We start from the raw sequence: 12,713 nt of genomic DNA on the forward strand, positions 1-12,713 counted from the left end.
GCCCCGTTGCGTTTGCCTTCCCAGCCTGGGTTCATGCCTGGCTGACGGGCGGCTGATCTGTTAAATGATAATGATTAGGATTTAATAGGCTGCAATGCTTCGCGTGTCTACCAGATGGCATAAATTCATGAATTGTAATACAGTATATATATATATACTGTGCAGTATTGCAGCCAGCGGGAATAAAATGCTTCAATCCCTTGCTGGAAAATACCTCAATGCACTCGGGCAGAAAACAGTCACAAACCTCAATACACCCGGGTATACCCGAATTCGTGGGACTAGCCGAGCTCGAATAAAGTGTGTCGCCAGTGTACTTCACCATATTTTGCTTCTTTCTTATTTTTGCAGAGTCATCACCTATTGGTTCGACAATTGTCCCCAGTCTTTTTTAATCCCTGATACATTGTCTGCGTCTGTGTTTTTCCATATATTTATGGAAAAAAATAGGGTCTGCAGCTTTAACACAATCCACTGCCAGCATCTTCAAGAGACAACTTGTGCACAACTAATTCTGTGACATACTCTGTAGGGTCATTAAAAATGTTTTAAAGGACTGGAAATCCCACGAGTTCCCTGCTGATCAGAAAACGGAAACCTTAATTTAATCAAATCTGCTTGTATATTGATGTACATACTTATACTGCTATACATAACCTCATTGATGCGCAAATTAAATACATTAAGCAAATTAATTTATGTCATGATTTTGACGGGAAAATATTGATGATCCCTACGGTGCAGAAATAAAAATACACAAATATTAATAAATCCAAACAATTCACACACAATTCAATTTAACTAAATTATTTTTGCCCCCACACCTTGATCCCCGCAGTGCTGATGCTTTGGTTATCACGTTATTGCCACATTGAATCACTGCAAAAACAGTACTGTACGTGTACTTATGAACATACAGTACGTACTCAAAAACAACGTATGTGTCACTTACCTCTATCTTCATGGTCTTTGGCTGTACAATGTATATTCTGTTTCTGTAGCCACACCAGACTTTTTCATGAACCACAGTCATGCATCGAATGGAATGGTGAGGTCGTCCAAAATCAATTAGGTGATAGTTTGTCAAATCCCACTGACCATCTACAATAAGATATAAAGCAAACATAGATATATTACACTTCTGAATGGATGTGCAGAAAAAAGTGATACAGGAATATAGAACCACTATATATATATACATATACATATATACATATATATACACACACATATATATATATATATATATATATATATATATATACACACATATACATATACACACATTTCTGAGATGTTTCACGCATGTATAATGTGAGTGTTTCTTCAAGCAGATGTCATTTGGCAAATGTTGTAGTGAGGTTTTTTTTTTTGTCTTTCTCTGAATCTATATAACTATTGTATAAGTATCTTATCTATTTACAATCTAACAAAACTGAGAAGATGGTAGGCATGGTTTTTCACAACCTCATATTACTACACTGGACTGTCACAGCTCTATATCACAGTTATCAAAGATTTGTCATTTCTCAAATACATTATTTTAGGCAGACTTTAAAATACTACTTGTAAATATTAGGGTTATAATGCCTGCGATCTGTCACACAGTTTTGTACGTAATAATCTGAGGAATTGGCAAGAAGATTAATTAGGTGTACAATGTAAAAAAGGATGGGAACCACTGGTCCAGACCACATTAAATGCTTCTCCCCGGCATAGTATATAATAACACAATCTTTATCAAAAGCAGCATCTTTCCTAATGATGAACAGATTCAGGCCCAAATTTATTAAGTAGTCTTCTGCCACAAGACAGTTTCTGGCGCTAGAAGACATGGACTTGAATGGACTGTAAATCTTCCAGCGCCGGAAAGTATTGTGTGTCAGAAGACTGCTTAATTTCATGATTATTAAATGTAATCTCCAATCTATACTATAATTTGGAAATAGGAATTACCAACAGTAACCAAATGAACACATTTAACGTCATACCTAAGGCAACTTTTGTTATAATTCCGCAGTATAAATACCTTGTTTTACTCTACAGTGCATATTAGCAGGATACCTACCAACTCCTCGATGGAATATTGCTAATGTCCCGTCAGCTAATGCAACTAATACTATTCCTTTTACATGTCTGTAAACAAAATAAAACAAAAACAAGGTGAGTTTCTAATGCATGTTTTAGAAACATAGACTTTGACAGCAGATAAGAACCACTTGGCCCCATTTTCTTATCGGCTGTAAAACCTCTCAACAGACCCCATGTGCTCCATGGCCTCCTTTTACATTTAGGGCAGTATTACAGTATGTCGATATACAACATATAGAGAGAAACACAAAGCATTAGTTCAATGAAACCAGCTTATGAAGAATCAGTAGGAAAATACTAGGGCGCTACAATGTAACCGACTCTTGAATAAACCGTGTGTGGTGGTACGTAATAAATGGACACACGTAGTGAGGCCGACAGTAATAAATAATAAAAACAATACTGGCCCGATGTAAATGATGCAGCTCGACCCAAGGAGGTTCGTCCCAGCGATCCTCAAATGGTGTGTGGAGAAGGATAGGGGAGTGCAAAAAAAAAAGAACAGTGCGAGTCTAAATTGGTAGAAACACAATATAATTTCAGACAGTAGCTACCTGGCTGGCAACAACATGCACTTTAAAAAGCCAGCACTCAAGGGGTGTGCAGGGAAAGAGTACGCTGACCCAACAAATCAAACCCAAAAAGTGAAACCCCAACACTGGATCAACCAGGGAGAAGGGGAAATTAGGATATGGTAATATAATATTATAAACTCACACGGCCATGTGTGAGTCTGTGCTTCACAAGGTATCTTGTACAGTGGATCTTTGTTATAACGTCCCTCAGCAGGGGGGGGGGGGGGGGTTGGAGGGTGGTACGTGGATAAACCCTTGTGGTACACCAAATGCCAATAGGGTAGAAGATATCCGGATAATGCGATTAAAAACACAGCATTTATTAGTAAAACAAACGAAAGCTCCAATGAACTCACATGTAAAATAACACCAATGTTCCCGACTGGTCCGGGCTGCGACTCGCTACAACCTCCTCTGTGAACCGCGTCCGGTCTGCAGGGCTGGAGGGTAGTGATGACGGAGCACTACAGTGATCAGCTGGAGCCAGGAAAGTGAACGTTGCCCCAACTACGCATTTCGTATCTCGCGATACTTTGTCAGGTTCGGCAATGTTCACTTAGGTCAGAAAGTCTCTTAAGTAGCCCAGCAGCTGATTCTAACAGAGAAGCACCTGCGCTGTCTGAGAACGGAGCCCTTAACTGTAATCCGGGCATTAGCAGCAGCACAGTCGCTTGCATGCATAATATAACCAGGATAAAATGTGTATAAGCACCCACACAGTAAATCCTGGTTATATTATTCTGGTTACATTATGCATGCAAGCGACTGTGCCTGCTGCTAATGCCCTGATTACAGTTAAGGGCTTTGTTCTCAGACAGCTCAGGTGCTTCTATGTTAGAATCAGCTGCTGGGCTACTTAAGAGACTTTCTGACCTAAGTCAGCCCTGCAGACCGGACGCGGTTCACAGAGGAGGTTGTAGCATTGGTGTTATTTTACATGTGAGTTCATAGGAGCTTTCGTTTGTTTTACTAATAAATGCTGTGTTTTTAATCGCATTATCCGGATATCTTCTATCCTATTGGCATTTGGTGTACCACAAGAGTTTATCCACGTACAATCCTCCAACCCCCCCCCCCCCCCTGCTGAGGGACGTTATAACAAAGATCCACTGTACAAGATACCTTGTGAAGCACAGACTCACACATGGCCGTGTGTGTTAATAATATTATATTACCATATCCCCATTTCCCCTTCTCCCTGGTTGCTCCAGTGTTGGGGTTTCACTTTTTGGGTTTGATTTGTTGGGTCAGCGTACTCTTTCCCTGCACACCCCTTGAGTGCTGGCTTTTTTAAGTGCATGTTGTTGCCAGCCAGGTAGCTACTGTCTGAAGTTATATTGTGTTTCTACCAATTTAGACTCGCACTGTTCTTTCTCTTTGTGCTCCCCTATCCTTCTCCACATTATGAAGAATCAGAACAGAAATCACTACAAAACTAAAAATATGCAATGAAGAGCTAATTTTTTTTTTAAAGGTATAGCTACTGTATAATGTACAGGTATATAAAACAGAAGATATCAAAGCAAAGTGTAAGCTTCCTTTATATAAATAAATAAAACACAAACTCTTACATTTCAGTGTAAGTAGATAGAAATAGCATGGTTAGCATCACACCTTTAATCTCCAAACAAGGAAGTTGAATGGAGTAAATACTAAACAGTAGCACCGAGATGCCCACTGTATGTCCCTTGCATTGGCAAGGTAGCATTGGCATCTTAAGAGTGATGCATTTAAAGTGATCATTTTAAGTGACAATAATAGTTAGACTATAGTTTGACTAGAGGTGACTGGGGGCTGCATCCTTTCTGCAAACTCTTACTCAAGGCAACAAACGGTGAGCTTATATGACCACACTTTGATCCCATGCTTGTTAACCTGCATATTTTAACCCCACACCCCTTTACAACGTATTTCACTGCAGCCTCTCCTAAGACTGACTGCACAAAAATAACTCCCACACCAACTCAACCCACTGAAACCCAGAACTGACTAGCTTTGCAATGCAGCAAAACATTTGACAAGGAACAGGCACACCCCTGCTGTTTAGTCTGCACACACTCACAACAGCTCCATGCAGCACTGCCTACCTCTGGCATCATGAACCTGCTATGTATCTTAACTTTTTTCTTTCTCCTGGCCTCATGGAGATGTTACTCCCTCTATACACTACAAACTCCTCCATCCTGGCCCACACCCAACATCACCATACACCCTGGACGTCTCAAAAGCCTTTCGCTATCTATGGAATGTTGGTGGAGAACTCTAAAAACCAGCACACCAACCACTGCTCACTCTAATGGCAAACACCACGAATTTACAACTTGCAAAAAACTACCCAAATTTCTTCTCATACTATTACTCTTTTTAGCAGGTGATGTTGAACCTAACCCAGGTCCTCCCATTTCAAATCTGTCCCATGCCCCTGAGAATTCCACCTTTAGATTCCAAAAAGGGCTGTCACCCATATAAATATTCGGAGCCTGCTGCCCAAACTGGACGAACTAAGGGCATGGTGCCTTATGCATAAACTCAAAGCCATCGTTCTTACAGAAACATGGCTAACCCATAAAACCCCTGATGCACATATTGCCATTCAGGGATACTCCATTTTAGGAGAGATAGGTCAAAGAGAGGAGGAGGGGTGTTATTTTATATTGCAGATACATTACAATTTACACTGTTAAATTGCCCCCCAAGCCCACGCTCTTTTGAAATTCTAGTTGGCAAAATCTGCCTCCCCTTTTCTAAGCCCATCTTGCTCGCTGGCATCTACCGCCCCCCTAAAGACCCTCTACAATCCCTGGCTGATATCACCCAGTTTCTTGGCTCCATTTCCTCTCTGAACGAGAAGAGTGAGCTGCTAGTTCTTGGGGATTTCAACTTCAACTGGCTTGACCCTAAAAACCATAAAATCCAGATACAACTCAAGTCACTTAACCTATCACAACTCATTTCCCAACCCACACGGACAAACCCGAAATTGCATAACCATTCCTTGCTAGACTGGATTCTCTCCTCAAACCACAGCAGAATCCAATCCTCTGGCATCCTTCCTGACATTTTCAGTGACCATGCAATAGTGTACTGTGTAAGGAAAATTAAAACGCCCCATTCAAGCCCTAAAGTTCTCCTCACTAGAACATTTAAAAACGTTAACCCACAACAGTTTCTGGATGACCTTACCAACTGCCCATGGCACAGAATCGATTTAATTCCCGACCCTGATTCTGCGCTCGACTATTTCCAATCCGAATTCTTAAAACTCTGTGATACCCATGCTCCACTACGCAAAATAAGGGTACGGGGGGCCCATCTTCCACGGGTTACAACTGACCTTATTGCACTCTACCAGCTCAGGGATACCTTGTGGAAAAGCTACAAAGTAACTGGCACTACCAAGGATCTCAATCACTACAGATGCCTGCGGAACATGTGCACAAGGCAAACAAGGCACGCAAAAGCACAATATTACACTGACAATCTCCACCAAAATACATCAAACCCAGCTAACTTCTGGAAGGTTATCAACAATATATTCCAGCCTCCTAACCATCAACAACCAAGTAATATCACTAAGGGGGATATTACTCTGACAAACCCCACTGACATTGCAAATGCATTCAATGATTACTTTGTGGGGTGTGCCACTAACTTATTAGCAAAACGCAGCCCAAACCACAAACCTGAATCTCATCCTGGGAGTTCCCACATAGCCGCACCCCTTCCCAACACTGCCCACAATTTTCAAATTGGCCCAGTATCTGAAGAGGAGATTACACAAGCGCTCCTCAAACTAAAACTAAGCAGCCAATGCGGACCTGACTTGCTACAATCTAGGTTCCTACAACTTGGTGCCCCAGCCATTGCCAAACCAATTGCTTCCATAGTCAACTCTATCCTGTCTGCAGGCCATATCCCTAAGAACTGGAAAACTGCCAGAGTTGTCCCAATCTTCAAAAGTGGGGACAATAACACTGTCTCAAACTACAGACCAATCTCACTTCTCCCAATTCTATCCAAAGTCATGGAAAAATGTGTCCACTCCCAATTACAGTAAGCGACTACTACACCAAGACAAATTTCCCTAGCCAATTCCAATCTGGCTTTCGTCCCAAACACTCCACCGTAACTACCCTGCTAAAAGTTTGCAATGAAATCCAGTGTGGAATGGAACGGGGACAACTCACTGGTGCAGTATTCCTAGATTTTGCAAAGGCTTTTGATACAGTTGATCATGCTATCCTGCTTAACAAACTCCAGAGCTCTGGAATAGGGAAGCATGCTTTAAACTGGTTTCAGTCCTACCTATCAGGAAGATCCCAACATGTGTCCATCTCAGGCTCTAACTCCAACCCCCTGGATATCACCTGTGGTGTCCCGCAAGGCTCTGTTCTGGGGCCCCTACTCTTCTCAGTGTTCATTAATGATCTTCCCACAGCTTGTAAGGAAGCCTCAATACACATGTATGCAGATAACACAATCCTATATGCACACAGCCATAGCCTCTCTGACCTTCAACACATACTACAGCCTGACTTTTTGAGACTCGAAAACTGGATTTCCCAAAACAAACTGTTTTTAAACACTGACAAGACTGTAACAATGGTATTTGGGACCAAGACTAAATTCTTAAAGCTTCCAGCGACTGAGCTCCATATTAGAACCAACACTAACACCACCCTAACACCTGTCACTAGTTTTAAATACCTGGGCTTATGGTTTGACTCCCACTTAACATTCGGGATGCACATTGATACCCTGACAACCAAGACCTATGCCAAACTAGGGGTACTTTACAGGAACAAATCCTCCCTAAGTCTCCTGGTCAGAAAGCGTATCGCACAGCAGATGCTAATGCCAATTATTGACTATGGAGACATAGTATATGGCACGGCACCTCAAATCCACCTTAGCAAACTTGACACCCTCTACAATTCAATTTGTCGTTTTGTTCTCCAATGCAACAACAACAACACACATCACTGCGAAATGCTCAAAGAACTAGATTGGTCATCACTAGAGGCTAGGCGCAAAGTTCACCTTTCCTTTCTTGCCTTTAAATTCTTTATGGGCAAGCTACCCAGCTATCTGAACAAGCTCCTCACCCCTACCACATGCAGCACTTATCACCTGAGATCAGACTCCAAAAGACTGTTCATGGTCCCAAGGCTCAACAAAGTATCCGGCCGTTCCTCCTTCTCTTACCGTGCACCCCAAAACTGGAACAACCTACCAGAGACTCTCACATCCACCACCAGTTTAAGTTCTTTCAAATCTAAGGCTGTCTCACATTTTAATCTGGTCTGTAACTGTTTCATTCGCCCATAACATATATTTTCTTTAACTGTGCATGCAATGTCTTGTATATAATGTATACCCTGTTCATTTATGTAACTATTTGTAACCATGTATTATTTGTCATAACTCTGTGCCCAGGACATACTTGAAAACGAGAGGTAACTCTCAATGTATTACTTCCTGGTAAAATATTTTATAAATAAATAAAATATTTATACTGTATAAAGGAAGCTCACATTTTCTTCTCCATTATAATACCAATAGGTGCAGACACAGTGAGGAAATTGTAAATACTGCTGGAGCAATCTCCTGCCGCGGCCTTTCCAATCTTAAAGGTGAAGCACTAGGGATACATTTTTAAGGGACTGAAAGAGTTATACAGGAGTTATAGAAGAGGTGGACATCTGTCTGGATCTTCCAGCAACTTTGAGGATATTACTGGACAGCTTTTGGTGAGCTCACTACTCTACACATGTTCCACATTTATAAGCCTGCACCATTTAATCCTCCCCCACCTACCTACTGTAGCCCCCCCAAAAAACTTCTCATCAACTCACTCATCGCATTTTCTTCCCATGACTACTCCATCCATGCAAGCACTCAAAGCCTTCTGTTAACATCTGTAGAACAAGACTTCTGCAAAGGCTATAAAAGGTGCAGCCTATATAGATGTCACTTGCCTAATATATGTATCCAGAACTACTACCTGTTTTAAGTGTTTCTTGTGATCACTCATCTCCTTTTATTTATTGTGTCTGTTTGAGGAGGACTGGTTGTCTTGTTGCCCTAGGATGTTTGTTTAAGGGGTCCTTCTGCAAGCTTGTGGGATGAGGTATTTGGTAGTCGACCTGGTTGTGTGCCTATTTCTCCTCGGCCTCCGGTATATGGTGAGCGAGGAGGTGGAGGTGCACTGCTGGGAAGTATGCATTTGGGTTGAGGGAGGACTGGGGGGGGGGGGTTTAAGGGGGAGATGGGGTATCTCCATTCCCTGTTCTCCTTCAGAGACTTACGAGCGTTCATTGCCCTTGTCAGTGCCCCAGGTGGAGATTCTTGGGAAAGGAGGTCCGGCGGTCTCGGGTCATGACAGCAATCCCCCTCCAGTTGGGAGTCCAGAGAACAGCAGTGAGCAGGAGCCCGCCCGCTCTAGATATCATGCTTATAAATCGAGGTCAGTCATCCACGGTGCCCCGCTGGTGCGTGAGATGATTGTATTAGGTCAATCAAATCAAGTATTTATCACAGAGACCTGTCTAACTGCTAGGATTGTCCAAAGGGTGGTGCATTCACGGTACTAAAGGAAATGACCACAGAAGCTGAACAACAGCAATCCAGTGCAAAAGCAGAAGCAACCAACAATCCATGATGCAGAAGTGAATAAAGTTGCACTCCAGTGGTCTGTCACAATCAATTCAATTTATTGGCAGTGATAGACGTTTTGGTCCTCTTACAAACCTTTATCAAGTTACTGTGCATTAAGCAAAATGTGTTATATATTCCCTCTAAGGGCGGCACACCAGAAAAAGGACGTCAAACATCCTTAACGTTACTGCTGCATAAAAAAAGCAATGTAACCATAAAGTGACAGTATGACGTAAAGTGATACAAATATCAATAAAAGCAGTGAAAGGAACATTATGTCGGAATATCTAAACACAAATGATTACATAACGGGTTTAGTAATGTGAATTGAAACAAAATATGCAAAATACATGTGAAAGGGTATTGCAGCGTTGGTCATGATGGAATAGAGAAGGAAAAAAAAATATCAAACAAAGGCATAAAAGCCATCATACAGTGTGTGTGTGTGTGTGTGTGTGTGTGTGTGTGTGTGTGTGTGTCTGTCTTTCCCCATTATCACCCAGCACACAGTGTTTCCACTGCAGCAAGGGATTCTGGGAAATGACATGCAAATGAGCACACAGTGCCAATATATATATATCCTTAATGTTAAACATCCTTAATGTTACTGCTGCAAAAAATAAGCAGAGTAACCATAAAGTGCATTCATTTATAGACTTAATTTAAACACCAGCATTCTGTCAAAGAAATAAAGATTTCTTCATTCCTTACCTGTCAATCCATGTCGATGATTTACTTGATTCTGTGTCACAGTAGTCTCGTATATGTCTGTAAGACTGACCACACTTTAAGTGAAAGTATGAATGAACAACGGTCGAGAATACGACTGGCCCTCAAAAAAGGTGATTCCATAAACCTGTTGCTATACATTTTCCTGAACAAGGTCACCAACTATCCTCACTGGGATACATGATAATTGACTAAATACCACGACCCATGTGAGGAGGAGATACTAGTAAGCTACTACTGATACGAGAGGCTCACTTGATATACCAACTGTGAGACCCAGAAGCCTCAATGAGGCGCTCAACCTGGGGTGTTTTTTATGAACATGACCTGGTTGTTATGAACTATGGAGACAGAAACATCATTATGTTATTTGTGATTGCACTTCGTGTTTTGCTATTCCGTTATTCTACTAGGCCCTAATTTCTGTGAAGTTTCAATATTTGACACAGGGGTGACCTGTTACGGATTATCATGCTTAGACTCTGCTTAAACTCTTGGTTATATATACGAACACTGCGATTCTGATGAAGGCAGTCCCCTCTCCCACACTGATGCCTCACAGCTTTGACAGTACAACTCTGGCCTAGGACAGTACACTGGTATACCATCTATAGCCATTGTTTTTATTACCTCTGAAGTTATACTGATTTGGATATGTTGAGATTATATATATGTGTGTGTGTGTGTGTGTGTGTGTGTGTGTATATATATGTATATGTGTGTGTGTGTGTGTGTGTGTATGTGTATGTGTGTGTATATATATATATAATCAACAAGACATCATTCCAACGTTTCGGTCCTCAAACGGGACCTTTATCAAGGTGATGTGATTTACAGAGTGAGAACGAACACACATATACCTAAAAAACCATTAAATGTACAGGTGCAAGAAATAATATACTTAATCACTGCTCCCATCCATGTTGTTTAACCCCTTGTGTACCTGTCAGCAACTCGGCTGTTGCTGTAGCTCTGGATTACCTGCGTGTATCTGACACGCATCTATGGTTAATGGAACACAAGGAAATCTCCATTAGAAACCAACTGCGCATGCGCGAGGTTTCGAAATCTAAAAGTGCATAAAACAGCCATTATTTTGCTATTTCAATGATAGCTCACTTAGGAAATACATCTAGGTATGATAGGGAACCCTCACATAAATATTGCAGCTATCCAAAAGAATCAGGTAAGCGAGGAATAACGAGGCTGCCAAAGCGGAACCAACTGCGCATGCGCGAACCGCCGAGGGGTGAAAAAAAAATAAATAACTAGAGAGTCTGTTACTTAAAGGGACACGCATATCATGCAGCAAACTGCGCATGCGCGACCATTAGATTAATGCCAACAGTCATAATAACTGCCACGAACTATAGAAACAGCACTCATAGGTGATGTAAACATATTTGTACCACCAAAATTCATCAAACACCTGATAAGCAACATGAGGGAACACATGGATCTAAACATACAGCACGTGAACAAAAACACCTAAAGTGATAGTAAAAAACATCATAAAATGTGAACATACATGATGATGTATACTGGCAAGATATATAAAAAATAAATAAATGAAGCACACAAATCATTACTGCAACATGTTTTGACAATAGATGTGGTTAATGTAAAACCATATAAATCTCTGATGGAGATTTAAGTATCATAAAGTAATCTTTTGCCATGTCAGGCCCATAATCTATCTATTAATGATTGCCTACACAAACCCAAAAAGAAGGGGAAGGTAGCTCATGACTATGCCTAAATCAACCTTTATCAGATAATAATTTGGCACGAGCTTACTGGCTATCAATACAGCCAAATGTGAAGCATAAAAGAACATCATAGGTCTAACCGTTAGTCTTAATTCATGAAAATGGTATATAATCCAAAAATAGACACAGACTTCAGTATGTTTACCACTATTGATCAAAGGAACTGTAGTATAAATACAAGGAACATATGTCAAAAATAACGGCAAAATACATATAAACCATCAACAGATAAGGTGCTGCCAAAACATGCTGAGATATAGTAAGCACATTGTTGATCCTGTAACGGGTAAGACGATAATGCATAACATGCAGATAAATAGTCAGAATAGCAAATGCTGAAGTGTCCTGTAGACGCCAATCCTGGGGACGAAAAGTCACCTATTGCAGATGAGTCACTACCGTGACAAATCGGTTATAAGAAGCAACTTAGTTGGAACTCCTCGTTTCACCCTCGAGGGCACAATGTGTCCAAATTGTAAATGGTTCTTGCTTCAAGTTGCAATAATGCTCTGTTCCGGTCTCCTCCTCTGGGAGATGCCTTGACCTGTGCATTTGGCATGCAACGAAGGGTCGCCAGGCTATGCTTCATTTCCTTGAAGTGACGAGCCACCGGTTGCTGGGTTAAATCCTCCTTGTCGTCAGCATCTGATAAAGCCTTCCTGATGGCAGATCGATGTAGGCTCAGCCGTTCCTTCAGCATGCGGATCGTCTTGCCTATGTAGTATAGGCCACATGGGCACCTGATGAAATATACCACATACTTAAGAGTCACAGTTCAAAAATTCCTTGATTTTAATGCGATGTCCACGATGGCCATGTTGGACCCCATCGCTGTACCCATGAGCTGTAAATAAAAATTATTTTCAAATTTAAAGTAATTTTTGTGTAAAAT

At 41.2% G+C, this 12,713-nt stretch overlaps 1 protein-coding gene across 5 annotated transcripts in view; it reads right to left on the bottom strand.

The window, feature by feature from the left end:
- Positions 1–766: 766 nt before the first annotated feature.
- The window catches only part of SPAG9 (sperm associated antigen 9), a 141,202-nt gene continuing 129,255 nt past the window's right edge, over positions 767–12,713 (bottom strand). For 3 of the 5 annotated variants that reach the window (XM_075579574.1, XM_075579573.1, XM_075579576.1), the window contains 2 exons: positions 2,069–2,136; positions 767–1,101 (listed from right to left, as the gene is read on the bottom strand). In XM_075579574.1, the coding sequence (XP_075435689.1) occupies positions 782–1,101; positions 2,069–2,136 (388 nt within the window). In that variant the 3' untranslated portion in view covers positions 767–781. Of the gene's footprint in view, positions 1,102–2,068; positions 2,137–10,839; positions 12,666–12,713 lie in introns of those variants that run through there. The other 2 variants (XM_075579577.1, XM_075579575.1) reach the window with 2 other exon arrangements.

Source organism: Ascaphus truei, chromosome 22 (genome assembly GCF_040206685.1).
Source record: "Ascaphus truei isolate aAscTru1 chromosome 22, aAscTru1.hap1, whole genome shotgun sequence".
In the NCBI taxonomy this organism is placed as follows: domain Eukaryota; kingdom Metazoa; phylum Chordata; class Amphibia; order Anura; family Ascaphidae; genus Ascaphus; species Ascaphus truei.